General features: G+C 46.3%; 8 protein-coding genes across 8 annotated transcripts; 3 read left to right on the top strand and 5 right to left on the bottom strand.

The window, feature by feature from the left end:
* The first annotated feature begins 6 nt into the window (after window positions 1-6).
* Window positions 7-401, top strand: C8R40DRAFT_1104700 (uncharacterized protein). Its single transcript, XM_046228075.1, has one exon. It carries the CDS (start codon window positions 55-57, stop codon window positions 313-315), a length of 261 nt encoding a protein of 86 aa, XP_046086153.1. The 5' UTR covers window positions 7-54; the 3' UTR covers window positions 316-401.
* Window positions 402-1,372: 971 nt separating this feature from the next.
* On the bottom strand, window positions 1,373-3,709 carry C8R40DRAFT_212436 (uncharacterized protein). Its single transcript, XM_046234361.1, has 3 exons — window positions 3,578-3,709; window positions 2,842-3,462; window positions 1,373-2,763 (listed from the first exon to the last, which is right to left on the bottom strand). Exons 2-3 carry the CDS (start codon window positions 3,453-3,455, stop codon window positions 1,443-1,445), a joined length of 1,935 nt encoding a protein of 644 aa, XP_046086152.1. The 5' UTR covers window positions 3,456-3,462; window positions 3,578-3,709; the 3' UTR covers window positions 1,373-1,442.
* A 287-nt stretch (window positions 3,710-3,996) lies between these two features.
* C8R40DRAFT_1170684 (uncharacterized protein) lies at window positions 3,997-4,658 on the bottom strand (the record flags this gene model as incomplete). The annotated part of the gene is made up of 4 exons (XM_046231579.1): window positions 3,997-4,038; window positions 4,094-4,217; window positions 4,280-4,482; window positions 4,572-4,658. The coding sequence occupies 4 exons, from the start codon at window positions 4,656-4,658 to the stop codon at window positions 3,997-3,999; spliced, it is 456 nt and encodes a 151-aa protein (XP_046086151.1).
* A 1,711-nt stretch (window positions 4,659-6,369) lies between these two features.
* On the top strand, window positions 6,370-6,996 carry C8R40DRAFT_1170683 (uncharacterized protein; the record flags this gene model as incomplete). Its single annotated transcript, XM_046231578.1, has 3 exons — window positions 6,370-6,426; window positions 6,492-6,914; window positions 6,964-6,996. 3 exons carry the CDS (start codon window positions 6,370-6,372, stop codon window positions 6,994-6,996), a joined length of 513 nt encoding a protein of 170 aa, XP_046086150.1.
* Window positions 6,997-7,567: 571 nt separating this feature from the next.
* C8R40DRAFT_1170682 (uncharacterized protein) lies at window positions 7,568-8,140 on the bottom strand (the record flags this gene model as incomplete). Its single annotated transcript, XM_046231577.1, has 2 exons — window positions 7,568-7,952; window positions 8,019-8,140. 2 exons carry the CDS (start codon window positions 8,138-8,140, stop codon window positions 7,568-7,570), a joined length of 507 nt encoding a protein of 168 aa, XP_046086149.1.
* A 2,977-nt stretch (window positions 8,141-11,117) lies between these two features.
* C8R40DRAFT_1160761 (WD repeat-containing protein 61) lies at window positions 11,118-12,530 on the top strand (the record flags this gene model as incomplete). The annotated part of the gene is made up of 7 exons (XM_046230053.1): window positions 11,118-11,120; window positions 11,182-11,218; window positions 11,271-11,585; window positions 11,642-11,796; window positions 11,855-11,995; window positions 12,055-12,209; window positions 12,338-12,530. The coding sequence occupies 7 exons, from the start codon at window positions 11,118-11,120 to the stop codon at window positions 12,528-12,530; spliced, it is 999 nt and encodes a 332-aa protein (XP_046086148.1).
* A 259-nt stretch (window positions 12,531-12,789) lies between these two features.
* C8R40DRAFT_1045998 (xylose isomerase-like protein) lies at window positions 12,790-14,216 on the bottom strand (the record flags this gene model as incomplete). Its single annotated transcript, XM_046224345.1, has 3 exons — window positions 12,790-13,214; window positions 13,260-13,498; window positions 13,552-14,216. 3 exons carry the CDS (start codon window positions 14,214-14,216, stop codon window positions 12,790-12,792), a joined length of 1,329 nt encoding a protein of 442 aa, XP_046086147.1.
* Window positions 14,217-15,479: 1,263 nt separating this feature from the next.
* On the bottom strand, window positions 15,480-18,797 carry C8R40DRAFT_1045562 (OPT oligopeptide transporter protein-domain-containing protein; the record flags this gene model as incomplete). Its single annotated transcript, XM_046224317.1, has 19 exons — window positions 15,480-15,622; window positions 15,685-15,705; window positions 15,776-15,868; window positions 15,925-16,237; window positions 16,288-16,427; window positions 16,481-16,613; window positions 16,668-16,702; window positions 16,762-16,777; window positions 16,830-17,075; window positions 17,126-17,233; window positions 17,288-17,437; window positions 17,489-17,687; window positions 17,744-17,772; window positions 17,827-17,950; window positions 18,009-18,087; window positions 18,144-18,310; window positions 18,364-18,432; window positions 18,490-18,575; window positions 18,627-18,797. 19 exons carry the CDS (start codon window positions 18,795-18,797, stop codon window positions 15,480-15,482), a joined length of 2,322 nt encoding a protein of 773 aa, XP_046086146.1.
* Window positions 18,798-18,961: the final 164 nt, after the last annotated feature.

The following is an 18,961-nucleotide window of genomic DNA, read 5'->3' as shown; positions in this document are numbered from 1 at the left end:
CGTTCACCCTGCCATGCTCATCATTGGCGTTATTCACCATCCCCTCCTCCATCGATGGAACATTTGGATCCTTTGACCCCGGAATATCCACGAGAATCTTTTCGTGGACGACTTATTAACTATGCACCAAGTATCTGTATAGTCGCATTCATGTTTCTAGTGCCTTTACCATGGGCCTATCAATGGTCGTCATTGGCGAGTCAATGGGTCGGCCTATGGGGCTATGCCCTGTTCATCGGAAGTATCTTTTCAGTATCTGGATATCTTGGTTTCGTTTATTGGACGCGTTCGGACCAATTTCCCCCCCTCCGGTAAGTCGTCCACCTTTTAAAAAAAGTTTCTAGAGTCATGTCAGCTGAGATCAATGGCGAACATAAAGACCTGTCGACAATATCACAAAGCTATGTCGGACTGCATGCATCTTGTTCAACATCCTGGTCTTCACGGCTTGGGGAAATAGTATAATCATCCTAGTCACTATCCTGCTTCACCCCAAGGGCGAACAGCAACTGAAGTTCAAACTTATATCGCTCATCTCTTCCATACTGCTTCTGGGGTACCACGAGTATTCAACTTACATGCGCTGTCGTTGGAACTATTATGAGCGAGCAATCATGCGCCAGAACGCGGAGAGGTGACTTCCTGTCCTGTTGGTCCTGTCTATGTACCGATCTCATATCTTATCAATATAGGTACGGAGAGCCTCTCCTAGTATCAATTCCAGTCTTCAAACTATGTGGGCATTTCGTTCTTTATACGTCGACCAACAAATATGAGCTGAGGCTGGATCGTGCCACCGGTTTTAGACCATATTTTTCACATCGGCCCTGCCACGATAATGAGATCGACGGAGCTAATACTTCACCCCGCTACCACCTCTTTGTATCCGGATGGACCAACAACAGTCATGAAGATATAGTCCACATATTTGATGAAGCTATCGCATGCTTCGGGGAATACAATCGTATAACGAACAACTGTCGGACTTTTCTACAACATGGGTGCGCTCACATCGTCGGGACGACATCAGCGTGGCATGAAGATATGCTTATGGTCGAACCTGGTCATTTGTGGCTTTTGGGCCAGATGGCAATTATGATGTACCGTGCGATGTTGAGGGAAGTCTGCCGTTGGATTTGGACTGTCAAGTGGGGACCAGGTATGTACTTACGAACACTTCTTATCCCTAATCTATGTTGAAAGCATATAAATCTTAGATTGGGAATCAGCTGTACAGTACCATGGCGTGTTCGTCGATTTGGCTGAAGATAAAATGGGTCAAAGGATTGCTCATATCTTTGATTAAAGTACTGGTACTAGAGGCATTGTGCGATGGATATATTACATACTAGAAGAAAGAGTTATATAAAGTATAATGCGTATGTGAATACCGTAAAGACCTTAGGTTTAATATCCAAATCAAAATTTACTTCATGATCTCACTAGGTCCACCCATCCTCACAGTTCTTTTCTGGCCTTCTTGAATTCCTGCCGCGACATTCAAACCTCCCACAATCCTTGCATGCATTAGTACAATACGACCTTCCGCCTTTACCTTTGCAGGTAGTCGAGCCACATTTTGAACAATGTCGGGGATTACGTTGGCGAGGTTGACGGGTCCCATCCGCTGAGGACGTCGTTGTAGCTGAGACGGGGGTTGGGGTGGAAGAGAGAGGCGGCCCAGAAGAGGTACCAGAGATATGCTGAAAGGTCGGCACACCTGGTAAGTTGGATTGCGGCGAGCTGGAAGGGCCAGTGATCGAAGGATGTCCATCTACCCCGTTTCGGGGATGAATATGAGGTGTGTTGGCCAAACTCGCGGTCATAGGCTCGTTGCGAGGCCCGGGTGCATGAGCGGCAGAAGCTAAATTTGTATGGGTCTGTTGGTACGGATTATGAATATGCAAATGCGATTGGGGCTGCGTATGCAGGATTTGTTGTTGCCCCTGTTGCTGTTGATCGTGCAAGGCATAGTGCGCGGGATGGTAATCGAAGACATGTTTACTGAACGTATTCAGAGAGTTTGACGAGGACGAAAGAAGCGGCTGCTGTACACGAGGATAGGTGTTAGTGGGCCGTGGTACCGTGGAGGGAGGGGACGAGGACGAAGAGGACGACGTAGGGGGTACATCAACAGCAGAATGCGTTGGAACGGGAGAAATAGTGGTAGATAATGGTGATGGCCTAGACGACGACAACAACGCGGGGGTTTGCAGCTGTTCGTTATGACCAGGATCAGCTATCGCAGAGCTGCTAACGATCGAACTCGAAACCGAGTGAGATCGAGATAAACTCTGAACAGGAGGCGCAGTATTATGCAAGAGGGTACTCTCTGACCCATTAGACGATAGGGTTTGAGTAGTACCACCAACTGGACCGTACTCATAAGGCTTGAATCGAATGGATGTGGAAGGGTAAGATACGGTAGACGTTTGAATATATGAGCTGAACGACTCGGTCGGCGGATCTGGCCGCTGAGTATCGTTTTCATCGGCAGTGGCAATGTTTGCAGTCCAGGCATCACTATACGCATCCGTGAAACCCTCATTGGAATTGGAGGATTTCGAAGGCTCCACCATCTGATGAATACCCTTCTGAGCATCTCTGATAAGTTTGATGACCATATCTTTCTTTAATCCACCCCTCACACACCCTAATACTAGATTCCATAAAGTCTTGCTGACGCCTGCAGGCTTCCAGCACCAAATATTCTCGTCGCTTCCAACATCATTGACGTGTACAAGTCTGACAGGAAGCTCGTCTCTGAGTTTTGCCGGAAGTGCACGAAGGATAGAGGGATCAGTTGAAGCAAAACTCTTCCCTTCGTTTTTACAAACATACTCTGCGCCAATTATGTAGAAAGGTCGCTCTACGTCGTAAATCTTCAAAGGACCACGTTTAATTCGGCCCTCGTTGTGCAACGAAGAGGAGCATGATGGACATGATATCCCATTGAATAGAAGTGGTTGGGGATCCCAATAGAAGAAACGATGGTCAGACAAGGTTCGTGCCGATGCTGATGCTGTCAGCGAGAAATACGCGGGCGAAGTGGGCAGCCAAAACGTTTTGAGAATAGAATAAAGCGTTGGCAGATGCTGATTATGTGACGACGTTGGAGCAAGTGAATTGAGATGAGATTTAAAGGCTTCTTCTGCGGTTGGACCTGACGATACAGGAGGCGGTAATACGGAAAGTGCGACGACGAGCGAGGACAGGAATGAATCTGGTTCGTTTTGCAAAGATTTTCCCCAGTCATCGTCGAGTTGGATGACAACTCGTTTGGGCCGGATACTCACCGACCCAGAAGGAAGTCCATCCCTGCGAGGTCGGCCCACAGGCCTCTTATGAGAGACTATTCTTTCCTTAACTTTCTTTCCAGTGCCTTTCGGGCGTCCAGGTCTTCGTTTCTTGTTCTTCGCGTCATCCAGATACGAATCCGGTGTGGTTATATTCATAAATCAACTGTGGATTCAAGATAATAAGCGCCATGAAGCTGTTTGAATAAAACAAAAATTGCTAGGTAGGTGCTACTATGTATGGTAATGCATGAGATAGCAGCATATCACGATTTACTCACTTTTTGATTTTATCCTATCGAGGATCCTTCCATACAAATTTTGTTGAATAATCGAAGCCAAAATTAGTGTAGAGAGGCGCCTGAGCGAAAGAGTCTCGATGTTGCTCGTTGGAAGGCAAGCGAAAAGTTCACATCGGTCGACAGTTAACCCGTCTGAGATTTCCTTTCAAGGCGCGTGGGAAGGCGCTAATAACGAAGTTAAGTGGTCGCGGCTTAGCGCTTTCAACAATCATCGACATCCTGCATTCGCTTGCCTACATTACAAAGTATGATACAAGCTTTGATGCTTTTCGGTGAGTGATGGAGACGGTGATCGAAAGAATGATAGGGAATGATAGGCACTCCTAGGTACTCATAGATATGGAATCCCGAGCGATTGCAACTCGAAGGGCTCATGGTAGGGCTCGTCTGCAAATGTTCTAGCGGAACATTTCCAAGGCATTATCATTGATTGAAAAGCTCTAGGTAAACGCGGGTCAGCTCGGTTTGTAGATGCTTGTAGCATTACTCGCATACCTTCAACTCAACCTTGAACAGTTGTGCAAGCTGATTGCACAACTCTTTTGCCTGGCTCTCGATCTTTGCATCAAGATGCCTGGTCCCAATTCTCTCTAGAAATGTGACGATACTTCGCAAAATTCTGCATCGACGTTTGAAATGCAATTGATCAACGTCGTATGCGAAAGAAACGGAAGGTCATACTTGTTGAGTTCACGTTCATCGCATCGTACAAGAATCTCCATTTGGTTGGACCGCAAGCACCTCGTTGGGCTGCTGATAGCCCTCAAAAAAAATTGGACTTTGACAGCAGCGTCGAGTGGCAGAGTTGCAACATTCAGATAATACAAACCGCCCTTGTCTGGGTCAACTGCCCAAGGAGCATTGGGATAGCACAACCCAAGTTGCTATTAACAGAGAGGCCTCTAGTCAGCATATGCCTGTAGCTGGTTCAAAGCCTCTACATGATACTTGCCTTATTCAACTCCAGGCAGACAAGTCCCAGTCGTGCAGTCTCGATGTTGGGAAGAGAAGCAAGAACTGCCTCTGTATTTCTGTAATTTCGTTCCTCTCTGCTAGCCATGCTGATTTTTGACCCTGCGTATTCAAGTTAAAAGTGCAAAAGGGTTAGTAATGTTGTCCTTTTTATACTTCGCAGTTGACTATCATTTTAAGCTTCAACAAGAAACACAAATTGTTGTTCAGCTCCGCTGATCATGGCTCTGCTATGGCTACAAAACAGTATACCTGCTATCACTACAGTGATCAGGCGCCCGTACTTACATCGACGCGCCTATACTTATCCGAGCTCCACGCGGATTCGGATGTCAGATGTCAAAGCGACTAATATCTGTCTTTTTTTGTTCTGCGAAACCCCTTGCTCAAATATGGTCTTGCCACCAAGAGCAAAGTATGAACAGGTGTATTGGCAATTACAATGCGGAGAGTGCTGTGTAACGTATGACAAAGCGGATGCAGCCAGAAAACATTTCAAAACTAAATCGGAGGAGTAAAACCCTCGGCCTTCTCAGCGCTCATGGCTTCGGAAGAACCCGTTGAGTAAGTGCCTCATGGTTATCGATGAACGACTAACTATACGAGACTGTACGACAGTGCAAATCTGAGCATGCATAACAATGCTGAATGACAAAGGTAAAGAATTTAGTAAGAAACTAAATGGAGATGAATACCGATGTTGAATGCAGCTGTGGACCGTATTGGAGCAGATGTTGATGGTAGAAATTGTTTCTGTCTCCTCTATAGAATCTTCTTCCTTGTACTCCTCGTGAATAATTTAATGGATGTGTTTTGAGCCATGATATTAGACGCTATCACAGTACCGCCGGTGTTGGTGGTCGAGGTGCAATGATAATGAACTGTATGATTCTCAGAGCCAAAAGTCTCGTACTAGTAATTATCCAATGTTACTATGCTCAAAAAAAAACAGGAAACCTACGCAGTGGCAGGCTACTATTCCAAGCCGTCTACGGAATAAATTCACGATGTGATGTATAGCCTGAATCAAGAAAAAAAAGATCCAGAAGGTACTGTAAAGTATTAAAGAGTTCCACATAAGTTTTGTTATCTGGATTTTTTATTCGTTGGCTTCGAATTCAGCTTAAGCACAGGAATGTTTTCCTCAGAAGGGAAGATTCTGAAAGACATCCTCTCCGAGTCCTCTTGTCCGTGAAACCATTCTTTCCCCTCTTCAAGATGACAGAGTGAATTACAATGTCCCCAGGGCGCTCCGCAAATGCCGACTATACCTGTCGAGTCTAACAATGTAGCCTACATAGTTTTCCCATGTTTGAAACTTTGAGTTGGGCTGTAATAGTAAATATCTAGCTCTAACATTCACTTTGTGGTAGCATTCACTATACCATATTCCGCAACCTTACCCGAGTCCATGACAAAAACACGATCATAGTGCACTGTAGTCTGTAGTGAATGGCGTCAGAATATTGGCATAAAACCTTATAAAACCTAACGCACTCGAGTGCGTTAGCTCAGTCGGTCAGCAACCTGAAACCTAACCCCAGACCAGGCACTCATCAAACTTTTAAAATTTAACATGTCTGTAAAACGTAATCCTTCATCCTAGTTCATCCCTTCCCCTGCTTCCATTTACAACCGCTGGTCGGTCTTTGCTGGTCAAAAAAAAGCTCACATACATACATCTACTTTCTGCTCATCCCGCTACATCGCCCCCATCCGTCACAAACCTACTTCTAATACTATGTTCTTCATCACGAAAATCGCTTCTGGCAGCTTCTGGCTCCATCTCCAAAACCTCCATGATCTTCATTGTGGGCCTTTTGTGCGCTGTTTGTACATCAGCGGTACCTCTCGCTGTCTGTACATACTCAATGCTGATGCTACTTATGCTGACTTATGGATTTTTTTTGCAAATCTTCAGAACCCTTCCGCGTTCCCGTTGAACGTCAGAGACGACAAGCCAGTGATCTCCTTCAATCCAGGCATTGCAGACAACAATGATCCTGATCAGAACCTAATGGTTCAGGAGTCCATTTTGAAGTTACTGAAACTTGGAAATGGAAAAATACTTCAATATACGCCGGTTTATGTTCCGACAGGATTAACTTGGGAGAACTATCCTGCGAATCCGCACTCCCTCGCAGACTCTGGCATCTTCTTCGCTGTTGACGGTATATCCGCAGTTACTCGCCACATAAAAGGGAAGATTGTTCAAAACGAAAATGGAATTATCGACGGGTACTTACGATCTTCCACCGGAGCATCTCTTTTAACGGTGGAGAATTCAGTGGTGACTCAAGCGCAGTTGAAAAAGAACCCGAAGAAGAAAGGTGGTGCTCAAAAGGTAAGTGACCTGCTGCATTCTTTTCAATTTTGTTGACATCTTTCTGTAGGCGTCATCGCTGCCACAAGTCTCTGAAGAGTGAAGTTGAAGTGATCTCTTGGCCGAGGAGATTTGCATGTGAATTTATACGATCTTGATGGGTGTCGGACCAGTCGATGTTTGTCGTGATTGTATGTAGAGGCAGCTGGGTGGCTATGTCATTCTGCAGTGCCGTTTGATATCTGTCTGCTCCATCGATATGGATTTTGTTGATAGCGGATCTACTGAGACTCAGACTAGGCTTATCGTGAAGTTGTCGATTCCGCCTTCAGTAATCAGCTTAGCAATTCACATTACAGTGTTGCCAACATGCCACTGTACATACACACCAACAACATGGTTGCTAAAGTAGCCAAACGGAAAAATATATCGTGTCAAGATCCAACCAAGGTTTGATGATTTGTGCGCGGGTTTGCGAAGTACTAATGACTTTTCAGAGGCTGTTCCACCCGCTGCCGAGGTACAGGAGTTATATGAGGGCATGTTCATTCTTAAGTGGTTCACCCTAATAACTGAATAGCATGGCAATTATGTATATTATTGAAAGTCCAGGAAGAAACATCTGCTACATACACCATACGCGCCCATGGCTCACTGAAAAGGTGAGATTCCCACTAATTAATCCCGGCAACCCCAGCAGCAATCAATCCACCGACGGCCACAATCATCATCATCGGGGCCTGAGCCATGTTCGCCCCGTTACCAGATGTCGAAGCAGCAGAAGTAGCACCCGTTTCGTTAGCGGAACTTCCGGTCCCAGCCGAAGACGCATTCAAGCCCGAGGTCGGCGTATTGGTGGCGGATACGAAGGTACCAGTGCTAGTGCTGTTCAGAATAGCAGTGGCAGATGTGGTACCGTTAACCACAGACTCGGTAGTGGACAGAATGGCAGAAGATGAGCTGCCGTTGATCGAGGACGCGCTGGAAGATGTCGGGAGAAAGCTAGAGATACTAGTGCTTTCAGAGAAAAAGGACGAGGTGGTTTGCACACTCGAAGATCTATCATACACATACCATCAGCCTCAATCGATAATTTTCGCAAAAAAAAAACCCTTGAGTACATACGCTGATTCGGTCGTGACCAAGGCAGAGCTAGAGCTGGGTGTAGCTTCCGTGAAGGACGAAGTGTCTTGACCCCATGCGGTGATGGAAAGTGCAAAAAGAAGGAACGCCGATGACAACTTCATAGTGCTGGGCAGAAACAGGACTTTTCTTCCAATGTGGTCTTGGGTAGATAGCTATTCGACCAGATTGAGACCCAGTTTTATAGGGTTGTGTGACCAGGACGTGTCAGGATCATGTTGTTACTAAGGCTGTGGCAAAAAAAAACCACAAAGGTGATTATAGACCGCAATGAAGAGCCAAAATTTAGAGAAAGGTCAATGATCACCGCATGATCACCCTGCGGATAAATTCCTCTGGCCGGTGGAAAATCCCAGGAGTGGTTGTCCTTGGTTTCGGAGGGAGACTATGCTAGTCATATTCTACATAGATTTTACCAAGGTTTGGTGCGCTCCAGGTGTGTCCATGGTCAGAGTACAGAGTCCAAATGAGCTGTGAACTGCAACTAAAAATTCTGGAAAGTGAGTCGTTTAAAACTCGAATGGTAAGCTACATGTAATCAGAGGGCAATTCCTACCGCACATCGGCTTGTATTTCCTGTGTCAGTGGCAAATGACATGAGTCTGGATGGGAACCCTGTGGAAACCGGAAGAATTAAGTGAATGGGGAAGAGCTTCTCTTAATTAGAATCGGCATTGGGCGGCCTGGATGAAACGTGAATGCACACATTTTACAGGAGGTGAGGGCAGCTCGGAGGGGAGCACGAATCCGTCAGCATGATGATTTTGAAATTAAGGAGGAGTAGACCCTTCTGTGCTGCGTGTAGGAGGGGTGCTCCAAACTCGAGTTCTAGAAATGCCGAAGAAGAGGGAGTAAACGTTGTTGGCAGGGGGGTTGTCCGAGGGGTCCTTCGAAAAAGTTTAGCCCGGTCCGTTAACACGCCTAAAGGAAACAAACATGTCCATGTCATACACAGTAGTTTCGTACTCAGAACAATGAGGACCATGACAATGACTAATAGTAATGCAACCACTACATTTGTAACAAATCTCGACATGCGTTCGCTCTGCGTTCGCTCGTTGAACCGCGTCCAGATATCCCGACTACAAAGAACGATCATCAGCAAAAAACAATAATGCCATTCCAACAGCGCTAAGGGAATTACGCGGACTCATGTCGCGAAAACCACAGAAAGCCGCTGGTCGAGTTCATTGGGAAATGCTGGAACATCCGTTTATTCGGGAAGGGGATTATACCAGGAATCTAAATCAATATCATCAAGGAATTGTCGTGTCAGAAGACGAACAGCAAATCGTCGAGGAAATTTGACATTGTCAACAATGGCGGGAATGCGAGACCCTGCTTCAAAGTGACGTCTGTCCCCCAGTCAGTAAGTATCAGCCAGTGCAGACCCGACGATCATGTCCTTGACGAGAGACTTTAATAGAAGGCCTGCCTGAACGAGGCCAGTCTCATTTTCGAACGTCTCGAACATGAACGACTTGAAATGATGCTGGACGTTCAGAGCTGTTCAGAGGGCCAAGGCAAGGGATCCAAGAATTGCACTTTGATTATCCAGGGAGCTAATTGTAGACTCGAACCATTCGGCTTAGCTCGGCCCGGTCTCGTTCAATGAATGTCGATTGAAGAGACGTTCGCGGCACTTTGATCGATTTTCATCAAACGTCGCAGTGACTGGTTCGAGTCTAGGAGCTTGACAATGAACAATATAATGTTCACTTAGACTACTTACGCGCGACTAAATATTGTTGCCTCAGCGGCTTATCGTAGAGTAATTCCCTCGGGCGCTAATTTGGAAAATTTTTCTCTTCACAAAACAACCTGTCAGCAACTTGTCATACGTCGAACGAAGATGGACGTTCGGAACAGCTTGTCGAAGTTTTTCAAGAATCCGGGTGAATATGTATGTATACTGCATGGAATTATTGTCCCTGATGACGCTGGGATCCACCTGGGATCCACTTCCCTATCCGCTACCGCCAATCAAATCGCTCAATGCTCCGGGAGCTTCCAGCGACGTTCACCAAGGCTGTAGGTAGTTCGATCCCACGAGAATCAGATCAGTTTGCCAGAACGGCGACTCTTTGTTATCAGAGCGCAAGTTGCTAGTCAGACAAGTGCCTACAAGTGCACTATCAAATAGCGTCGTCGCGTATGGCAAGTATCCGGACTTTCTGCGCTGGAAGCTACTAGGGTGATATTTTGGAACTTTCTATGTGCGTTCAAACTTTTACTACCATTGAAGACCTCCGTCCTCATCTGAACACACCCGCTAGGCGTGATTTGTATCCAGAATCGAATCACGATGTGCACTAGAACCAGGAGCTTTTCGAAGCCTTCGTCCTCCAGTTGACGTCCTCTCAAAATGGGGGCCGGTTGTAATAGTTGAAAGGCAATTCTTTCTCAGACATAGTCTGTCTTACAGATGGAACGTCAATCCGTTCCGTCAATATCCCCGTAATTCTACAGGCTGAATCCTTTGCCTCTCCACGACTCTTAGCGGAGTCCTCGGTCCTGAGGCCTGAGTATGCAACCTTACTATACGCAAAGAGCAAATCACTTGCACTGATTTTGGCTGTCGAGCTTCTAGGAGGAACCGCAGAGGTTTTCGACGCGGGACGTGGGTTTCTTGACGGTTGTTCTCCGGGCCAAAAAGTATTGCTCGTTCTTTTGCAGACGGGAATTGTAGATCTGCTTTCATCCTCTGAAAACGCCAGGTGCAAAGGAATTCCTGGATCCGTAAGCGTTGAAAGGACCGACAAACCTGGGAAAGCCCTCAGCTACTTTGTCCTGGACCATCTGTGCGACGTATGGTTGACGAGAGGACGTACACCTTTTCTCCAAGGATGCTTGATATTTCCAGGTTGTTTGCTGTATCTTCGACCTCGACGAGTTTAGCACTTCATTGCTACATGCATTAATACCATATTATACCCACACTAGTACAGTACTAACTAGGATCTTGAGTTCTGTACTGCGTAATCAGCACGTAAAAGCAGAAAACTTGAGCTTGTGACCGAAACAATCGCAGAACGCGATACACACTTGACGCGTTTCTTTTCTAGGCTTTCTATTGCCATCATGGTGGGTAAAATTCTGGCTTTTTCTTGTAAAAGAATCACAACCTCCTTACACTGGATTGTAGAGCCTCGCGTTCTTGCATGCTCACGACTGTTCCGAAGGCGAATTTTCCGTTCAGTTCAACTTCGATCTAAACTAAATACCAATCTGTAGCGCATACCGATGCCGTCTGGGGCGTTTCTTGGACGAAAAATGACAATGTAGTATCCATATCAGCCGATGGATCTATCAAACAGTGGGCTTCATCTTCAGGAGAGCCATATCGACCTCCAAATTCATCAACAGATTATCAAGTTCCTTCTCCTCATACTCTCGGCTTGGTATCGCTCTCAGTATCCCCAGATGGCCGTCGCGCGTTGTACAACAGTCTAGAAGGTCTGACGTCTATGTGGAATCTCGAAACTGGGAAGAGGGAAGGTACTTTTGAGAGCTTCATGAGGGAAGAAGGGGCGGGAAATGCAGAGGCTGGTGAGTTTGTCGATTCCTTGGGTTACAACTGAAACCTCTGAATACCGTGTTACTAGCTTGGTCTGTCTCTCTAAGTCCTTCCGGATCGACTTATGCATCTGCAGGAGGACATGGCAATATCACTATACGTTCTGCGGAACCCGAAAATTTTGGCAAAAAAGTCTCGACTGTCTTTTCAGGAAGGAATAAGTTTGGAATGTGCTGTTCATATGTACGAGTTTGTTTATATCCGTGCTCTGTAGTTACTGAGCGATCTTCACGTCTACTAGAGCCCGGACGGAAAACGCGTCGCACTGTCCTCGGAGATTGGACATGTGTTCATCCTCGACGTCGAATCGAATACCTTCGCAAACACATATACCTCTCACGCAATGTCTGTGCGCTCTGTAGCCTGGTCTCCCGATGGCAACGTATGTCGATATTCTCTCGCCGAACGGCTACCTCCACGAACTCACTATTCATGACACAGCTTCTCCTGAGCGCATCCGAAGACAAACGTCTAATATTGTATGATGTCCGTGTATCATCAGGAAACAGTGGAGGAGCTGTCGCAACTTTCAGCGGACATTCTTCTTGGGTACTATGCGCAGATATCTCTCCGGATAGTCGGTTCGGCCTGTCTGGGTGAGTAGACATTCTAGTTTTTGAGGTAATCAACAATAATTTGACATCTTTTTCCGTTTTGTGCTTCCTTTCTTCATCCTCCTTTTACTCCTTTTCCTCTCAACGTAAATTCCTCTGATATTACCCAGATCTGCCGATAAATCGATCAAAGTGTGGGATATTGCTGCTCGTGCAGCAGTGTCAACAGTGCAAGACACCGGTGAAGTTTGGTCAGTATCATGGCGCCCACGAGCTCCCGCCGTCGGCTCGGTAGGTGCCTTTGTATCCGGTGGTGAGGATGGGGTGGTCAAATGGTGGAGAGGTGCTGGTGCTGGTGTTTAGACCTTAAACACCGAAACTGTACGATCATGTAATTATGAAACTCAAATTCGCGTGTTATAGCCCGCTTGTTGACTCGGAAACTTTGTATCTGATCATGTTGGATTGCTCCTGCAACCAGTCTTACCGAACCTGTTGCTTCTGGCCTATGTATACATCCTGATTCTCGACATTGGTGGAAACTGGTATGCGTATCGTCGTAATTTAGTACAGAGTAGTAAGTGATGATATAAATGTTTAACTTGGCTTGACTGATTCCCTACTAGGTGTCCTTTGTCTTCAGTCCCTCAATATCAATGGCTAAGGTTGGTCTTCCGCAGCCGCCGATTCTGTGGAGTGCTTCTGGCAAGTCGAGCTCAAACTCGTTGTCACTCGACGGTGTAAACGAGTCACTCGCATCACTGCCAGTAGAAAGTGGTGGGGTCGACAACGTAGGACTAGAGGTGGCTCTTTTTCTGTCGAAAAACGTCTCCAATTCGATGTCCAAACTCCGAGACTGCATGTCAGTTTGCACAACGTCCCAGAGGATGTTTAAACCGTTTATTCCACGACTACCGTGGCGCTCTGGGCATCCATTGTCGCTCTCTTGTAATGAAGTGTTGAAGACTTCCAGCGACCACCAGCCTCGATATCCCATTCGATGTAACAGAGAAGTCATCTGTGTTACTGGTAAAAATCCCAAGTACCCTGAAGGTGGGTTCTCGGGGTCAGAGGTAGTATCTTCCATGGGACATGGAGTTTGAGGTTCGCATGGAAACACCCTACATGCGCGGCTCCATTTCATACGTCGAGGCGTATCATCGTCATCGTAGCATATCTCTGCTGGACGGACCGCGTCAGCGACCTGGTAGAAAAATATTTTTTCTACCGGGATCGATATTGCTAATTCTTCGAGATTGAAGAGCATAGCTGCAAGTGTCTGGCCCTTGCATATCGTAGATGCTTGGCCTGGATCAGCATATTGGTTTCCACTGAAGAAAAAATTGAACGGACAAAAAGTTTGGAATATCAGAGGCCTACATACAGTGTATTGAACGAATCAAGAAGAACACCGACGTTCTCCAGGTCAACGCGTTCCACTATCTCCCAAACTTGCATCCAGTTGTCGATAACCGTTCCCCAGCTCAGTGGCTCGTAGCCAATGCGTACGCCGTACTTCTCTGCTAATGCACCAAGCTGGCGAAACGCATCAACCTGGGCGTCGATGTACATATCCATCGTATACTTTTCACCTATGGGAGACGGTGGAGGTATGTAATTGGAGCATACCAGAAGCAAGTCACACTTCATCGCGGGCATGATCCTAAGCCATCGCTCCGCCTCTGCAAGGCTGGTATCGATGTGTCCTTGGGAGCGGAAATTTTCAAAGTTCCTCAAGGGTTGGTATAAAGGAATTTCTAGGCCAAAAGAGTTGCAGAGGTTGTAAACCGCCGCTGCGCACGCAAGATCTAGCTCAGTGGAAGAAGAGGTTGGTATAGGCTCGGTAAAGAGTTCGGTATGCTTTCCCTCTCTAACTTGATTGACGAAACCTTCGAAGTCTGGTATGAAGATCTCAATGCCATCGTAGCCCAAGTTTGATGCCACCCGAATTTTGGTAGGAAGGTCATGATGGGCGTTAGTGCCGAGGGATAAGGAAGCAATAGCGAACTTAGGTCGAGCGTATGGATACAACACAGTATATGCCGCCATTGGGGGAGTTGGGGAAATATCCCTTGCTCCAGTTCTCCCCGCATACAAGTATCTCGCGGAAGACATTCATTCCGCAAATAGCGACGGATCTCAGGAGGAAGTTGAGAACCAAGCCCCGAAGCTGAGATTTGGACCCGGGCTCTGAATTTGTGAGAGTATGAGGCAGGCTAGGATACAGAATGATAGGTATCAGGTCAAGACCGAGCCGTGGATAGTGCCAAGGGCATTGAAAATCAATCTTTGTCTTCGATTCAACTACTTACCCAAGACGACCCCATACATGTACATGAACATTTTTTGACTTCAGGTGAAGTGCTAGAATCCACATCTTACAGTATCCTACTTTTAAAATATGTATTCAAGGACACGTGCTAGTGTCACGGATGCTTGGCACCGAGCTTTGTACTATGTTTGCCTTTTCGAAATTCATTGCCTGCGTTAATCGAAGTGACGAGCTCGGATTAGCGGAAACCGGTGTGGGAAACTACATAATAGCCGAATCGAAACAGACGGTTGAGCCGGTGACATTGGAAGGAGACCTCGGATGGTTAGGCTATGGTAGGACCTTCGCGGTGGTGTAGAGACACCAAGAGGATGTCAACTGACTCGATTACATTTGCTGCGGGGTACTTCGGAACCAGATAGTGCGCCTGTTGGACGTTCTATGAAGGTATATGTTTAGATTTGTTGCTGTGGGCTTCGAGCGTGGCGAGGGGCGTCTTTCCCCAAGAAAAGCAGGGCAGAAGCAATGGGAAAGTGTGGGCGGAAGTGATTTGTGCCCTCGAGTTGGACCAATACTGCCAATTAGTAAGGATCCTCATACTTCCGTTTTCCTAGTGGTCGCTTCGACCGGTGTTTAAATCTGGGGATCTACCTGCTTAGGATTTATGCCAGATATGTTGACCGCATCTTCAGAGTCTCATGGGTTTTTCATGTCATTATCAGGAACGTAGTTTCGGATCTGGTAGAGTGGTGCACTGGAGGAAACTCATGACACATGACTGGGCACTCATGATCACCCATAGACTGGTGGAACATACCCCGTACCAGGGAGCACAGTACTTCAAGATACATGTTTGAAACGCGATATATTTACGTATATACATTATAGAACGTGCACAACTAATACATTAGAGTAATAGACCAAATTTGGGAAGACAATGGACCTCGCCTAAGTGATTTCTACACTGACGACGCAGTGTCTAATGTTAATGTAATTCAACCCAAACACAGAAACCCGAAGCAGAGAGAAGGCACATTCATCTATGAAGCAGGCGCCATACACCTATCAGCAGAGTACTTGAGGTCATTGCCCCACCAGTTAGGGAACGGGACAGCAGGGCCCGCAGCACCGAAGATTGCCAAATTCAAGATGAACGATATGACCTGGGTTCCTCCATCCAAAGCTGCGGAGATGGAAGCCACAATGAGCGAGGAGATACGCCAGACGATGGAAATAGTAACGTACCACCAGCGACAATGTAGTTGTCTGCATGACACACGGGGAAAAGCAGAAAATTTAATGGAACGTTGAATCGTAGAGAAAACTTTGAACTCACATTTGGTAAAAGCACGAGGATATTTCTGACGGACCCACCATTGGGAAATGACACCTAGCAGCATGGAAGTGTTTACTTGTGTGTTTACCCCGACTATGGAAGGCAGTGTAAGCTTTTTCAAGTACCCAAACATCACGAATATTTTATACCAGATAGATAACACGAGTATTGTAGAACGACGCTCGTGTTGAAGTTCTTAAGGAAGGCACTGCGGGGCCACTTGCGGTAAAGACCATACTGAATGATAGGGAATACCGCGCCGATAGCAAGAGAAACGGGAACCATGTAGTAGGTTTTGCCCGGACTGAACATCTCACGTCCGAGGGCACCCCATGAGATAGCGTTTGAATTGAAGCTCTGGGCGTTCTGTCCCGACCATAAACGGGTACCGGCGATTGTAAGCAAAGCCGCCCTCTGATTCTTCACAATTGAGAGCTCCATAACGTAGTTCAAGAGAGCGCCCTATCCGCAAGTTAGTTGAGATGAAAAACAGTTGGAGCGTAAGGACCTACAACGACACAACCGATTATCTGAACGAGGAAATTGACTTTGGGAGGGATTTTAAGGTACTGTCCAAGTTTCAGGTCACCAAGCAGCTTGATACCCTGGACAGTGGGCTGACTCCCGTACAATGCGGCGTACATGTTTGAAACTACATAATACTTGTCAATAGAAGTTTGAAGCGACTCAAACGACTGGGCGTACTGGGGTCACCGGGAGCCATATAAGAACCGATCATAGAGTAGAAACCATCGAGCTGAGTGCTGAATTCCTTGTATCCGAGAATAGCAGAGGTTGTAGAATATGCTGTAGTGAAGAACATGGAAATGAATAGGATCTAAAATTGAGCTTCAGATACTCAATCCAGTCGTACCCGACCAAAGACTCTTACAACAGTGAGCTGCCACCAAGTAAAGTTCGAATGGCCTTTGTTAATGAGCAATTAGACCCAATTGTGGTTTCTATCATTTAACGAGAAGACAGACCAGTGTAATTTGTGGCCTGTAAAGAAACGTCAATCTCGTGGTGTCTCGATTTGAAAGGACAATTTTACCTGAGCCATACCATACGCAATTGCTAAAAGACAAAGATACCAATACCGAGGAACTTTCTGATAACGTTTCATTACAAGATAGTGCTCGTCATGGATGATGTGAGCAGTTTTGTTCCAAGGGTTTAAAGCAAGGAAGAAGGGCAAAAGCTCATCCCAGTAGAAGAGAGCGACGTGCGTGATAGTGGCGCCCATGGCAAGATTTGCGGTAATGAAGTACAGTGCATTAGTGGACGAAAACCAGGCGGGCTATTGCAAATTATGAGAATAAGTGGAAGAAATCACTTTTAGTAACTTACTCCAATTTCAGCATACTTCACAGGGTCAAACTTGTTGTTCGTCAGAATGGCAGTCTGATTGTATTGATTGCCGTCGCTGTCGAAAATAGCTTGAGACATGAAGGGGAACTAAAATATCATCAAAATTCAGCCAGACGACAAGGACAAGACATATAAACTGACTTTGAGCCCTTGCCAGATATTGCCGTAGTACACAGCACACATCAGAATGTAGGTAAGTACTACGCCGATATCCTGATTGAGTTGCGTCCACAATGGGGTGTAAAGATTCTCTGAGGTGATAAGATTCCAATCAAATGAAACTGCTAGAAGCTTAACATAACCTTCAGCCAAACAAAAAATTGAACATGACAAATAACACACCCCCATGCCCTCGTTATTGCTAGCTCCTCCAAAGACGTTACGCATAACGGATGAGGTATGGTCGATCAAACAGAAGATGCTCACTCCCGTAAGTAGGGGGAAAATCCACTGAGGAATGATCTCGTAGACGAAAACAAAGGCAAAAAGACCCCAGAAAATCTTGGTCCTCTTACTCGACAATCCGCCGTCAAAATGAAGTCTGGAGTCACAGTCAGTATGTCTTAAAAAAGACAAATCCAAATCACAACAACTGACGCTTGGAACATGTTTGCAGGTGTGATTACCTTATGATATAATCTCAGACGAATGCTATCGTTGAAAGCGACAGAACATCATACCGTGGGCCAAAAGCATATTGAGGGGTAGACAAGAGCTTCTTGAAGAAGTCCGGCAAAAGCGTATCCGACGAGCTGAGATGCAAGAAGAGTGAAGATGGCGATTCCAGGGTTCAATTCGTTGTTGCTGATAATCAAAACTCATTAGTATCCGGTCGCAATACAATAGATGAAGCGATGCTCACTAGTACAAATCTTGGACCGAAATGACCTGAATGGCGGTGGCCGAAGCACTAGCAGTATAAGCCATTATCAGAGCGGCGCCTGTCAATGATAGGGTAAATATCTAGCTCTTCGACCAGTGTACCGAGAATGCGTACCGTGCTCTTTGATGTTAAATGGACCAGGATTGATGAACCGGAAGAGACCACGAGAAGGCAAGGTCTTTTCCCATAGTTTACCAATAAAGTATATCACGATCAACAGGAAACTTTCAGAGACTAGGAGGGTCTGGGGCTTGAAGTAGTATAGTTGTGCCAGAACAGATCTAATTGAATGTTAAGCGTACGACAAAATATGAGGTTCGCGAGATCATAGTACCCGAAGGCGGAAAAGCCGAGACCGAGAAACAACATACGAAAAGTGATAACGGGAAGCTCGTAGTCATCCCTGACAGCAGGTGGTAAGGTCGGGTTTATCGCAACAGTAGAAAAAATAAATGCATACCGAGTACTCAACACCTTGATGGCAATGTCATGCGCATCCTTGACGAGGTACTCGCTGTCGTCAGCCGTTCCAGCTGCCAAACGAGCCTAGGAATAAGATGAGCGGGATTCTCGTTGAAGTAAGAGAGAATGGCATACTTCGAGCTCCTCCGCCTGCTTCAAACGCAACTCCCCCGATGCGTCGTCGTCATCATAACCCACGGTATCCACATAACCAAGCTTCTCGTTAGACGAGGAGTTGTCCTTCTTCTCTATGTCGTCTGTGAACGAGCTGTCCTGACGAGCAGGTACAGGCTGAGTGCTCGCCATTCTTGGATAGGACTAAGCAACGAGAGAGGGGGGATAGGAGGATGAGGAATCTCAAAGACTCAGTTCGTTTGGGATACTACTCGTATTTTGTACTCTGGTAGCAAGTCCTTACGTCGATGCAGGCACCATAGAATGGAACCGCTCCACATGGTACTATCTGTTGT

Source organism: Lentinula edodes (assembly GCF_021015755.1).
Source record: "Lentinula edodes strain Le(Bin) 0899 ss11 chromosome Unknown C8R40scaffold_18, whole genome shotgun sequence".
Taxonomy (NCBI): Eukaryota; Fungi; Basidiomycota; class Agaricomycetes; order Agaricales; family Omphalotaceae; genus Lentinula; species Lentinula edodes.
Note: the sequence above shows the minus strand (reverse complement) of the source record. Positions and strands in the feature narration are given on the sequence as shown.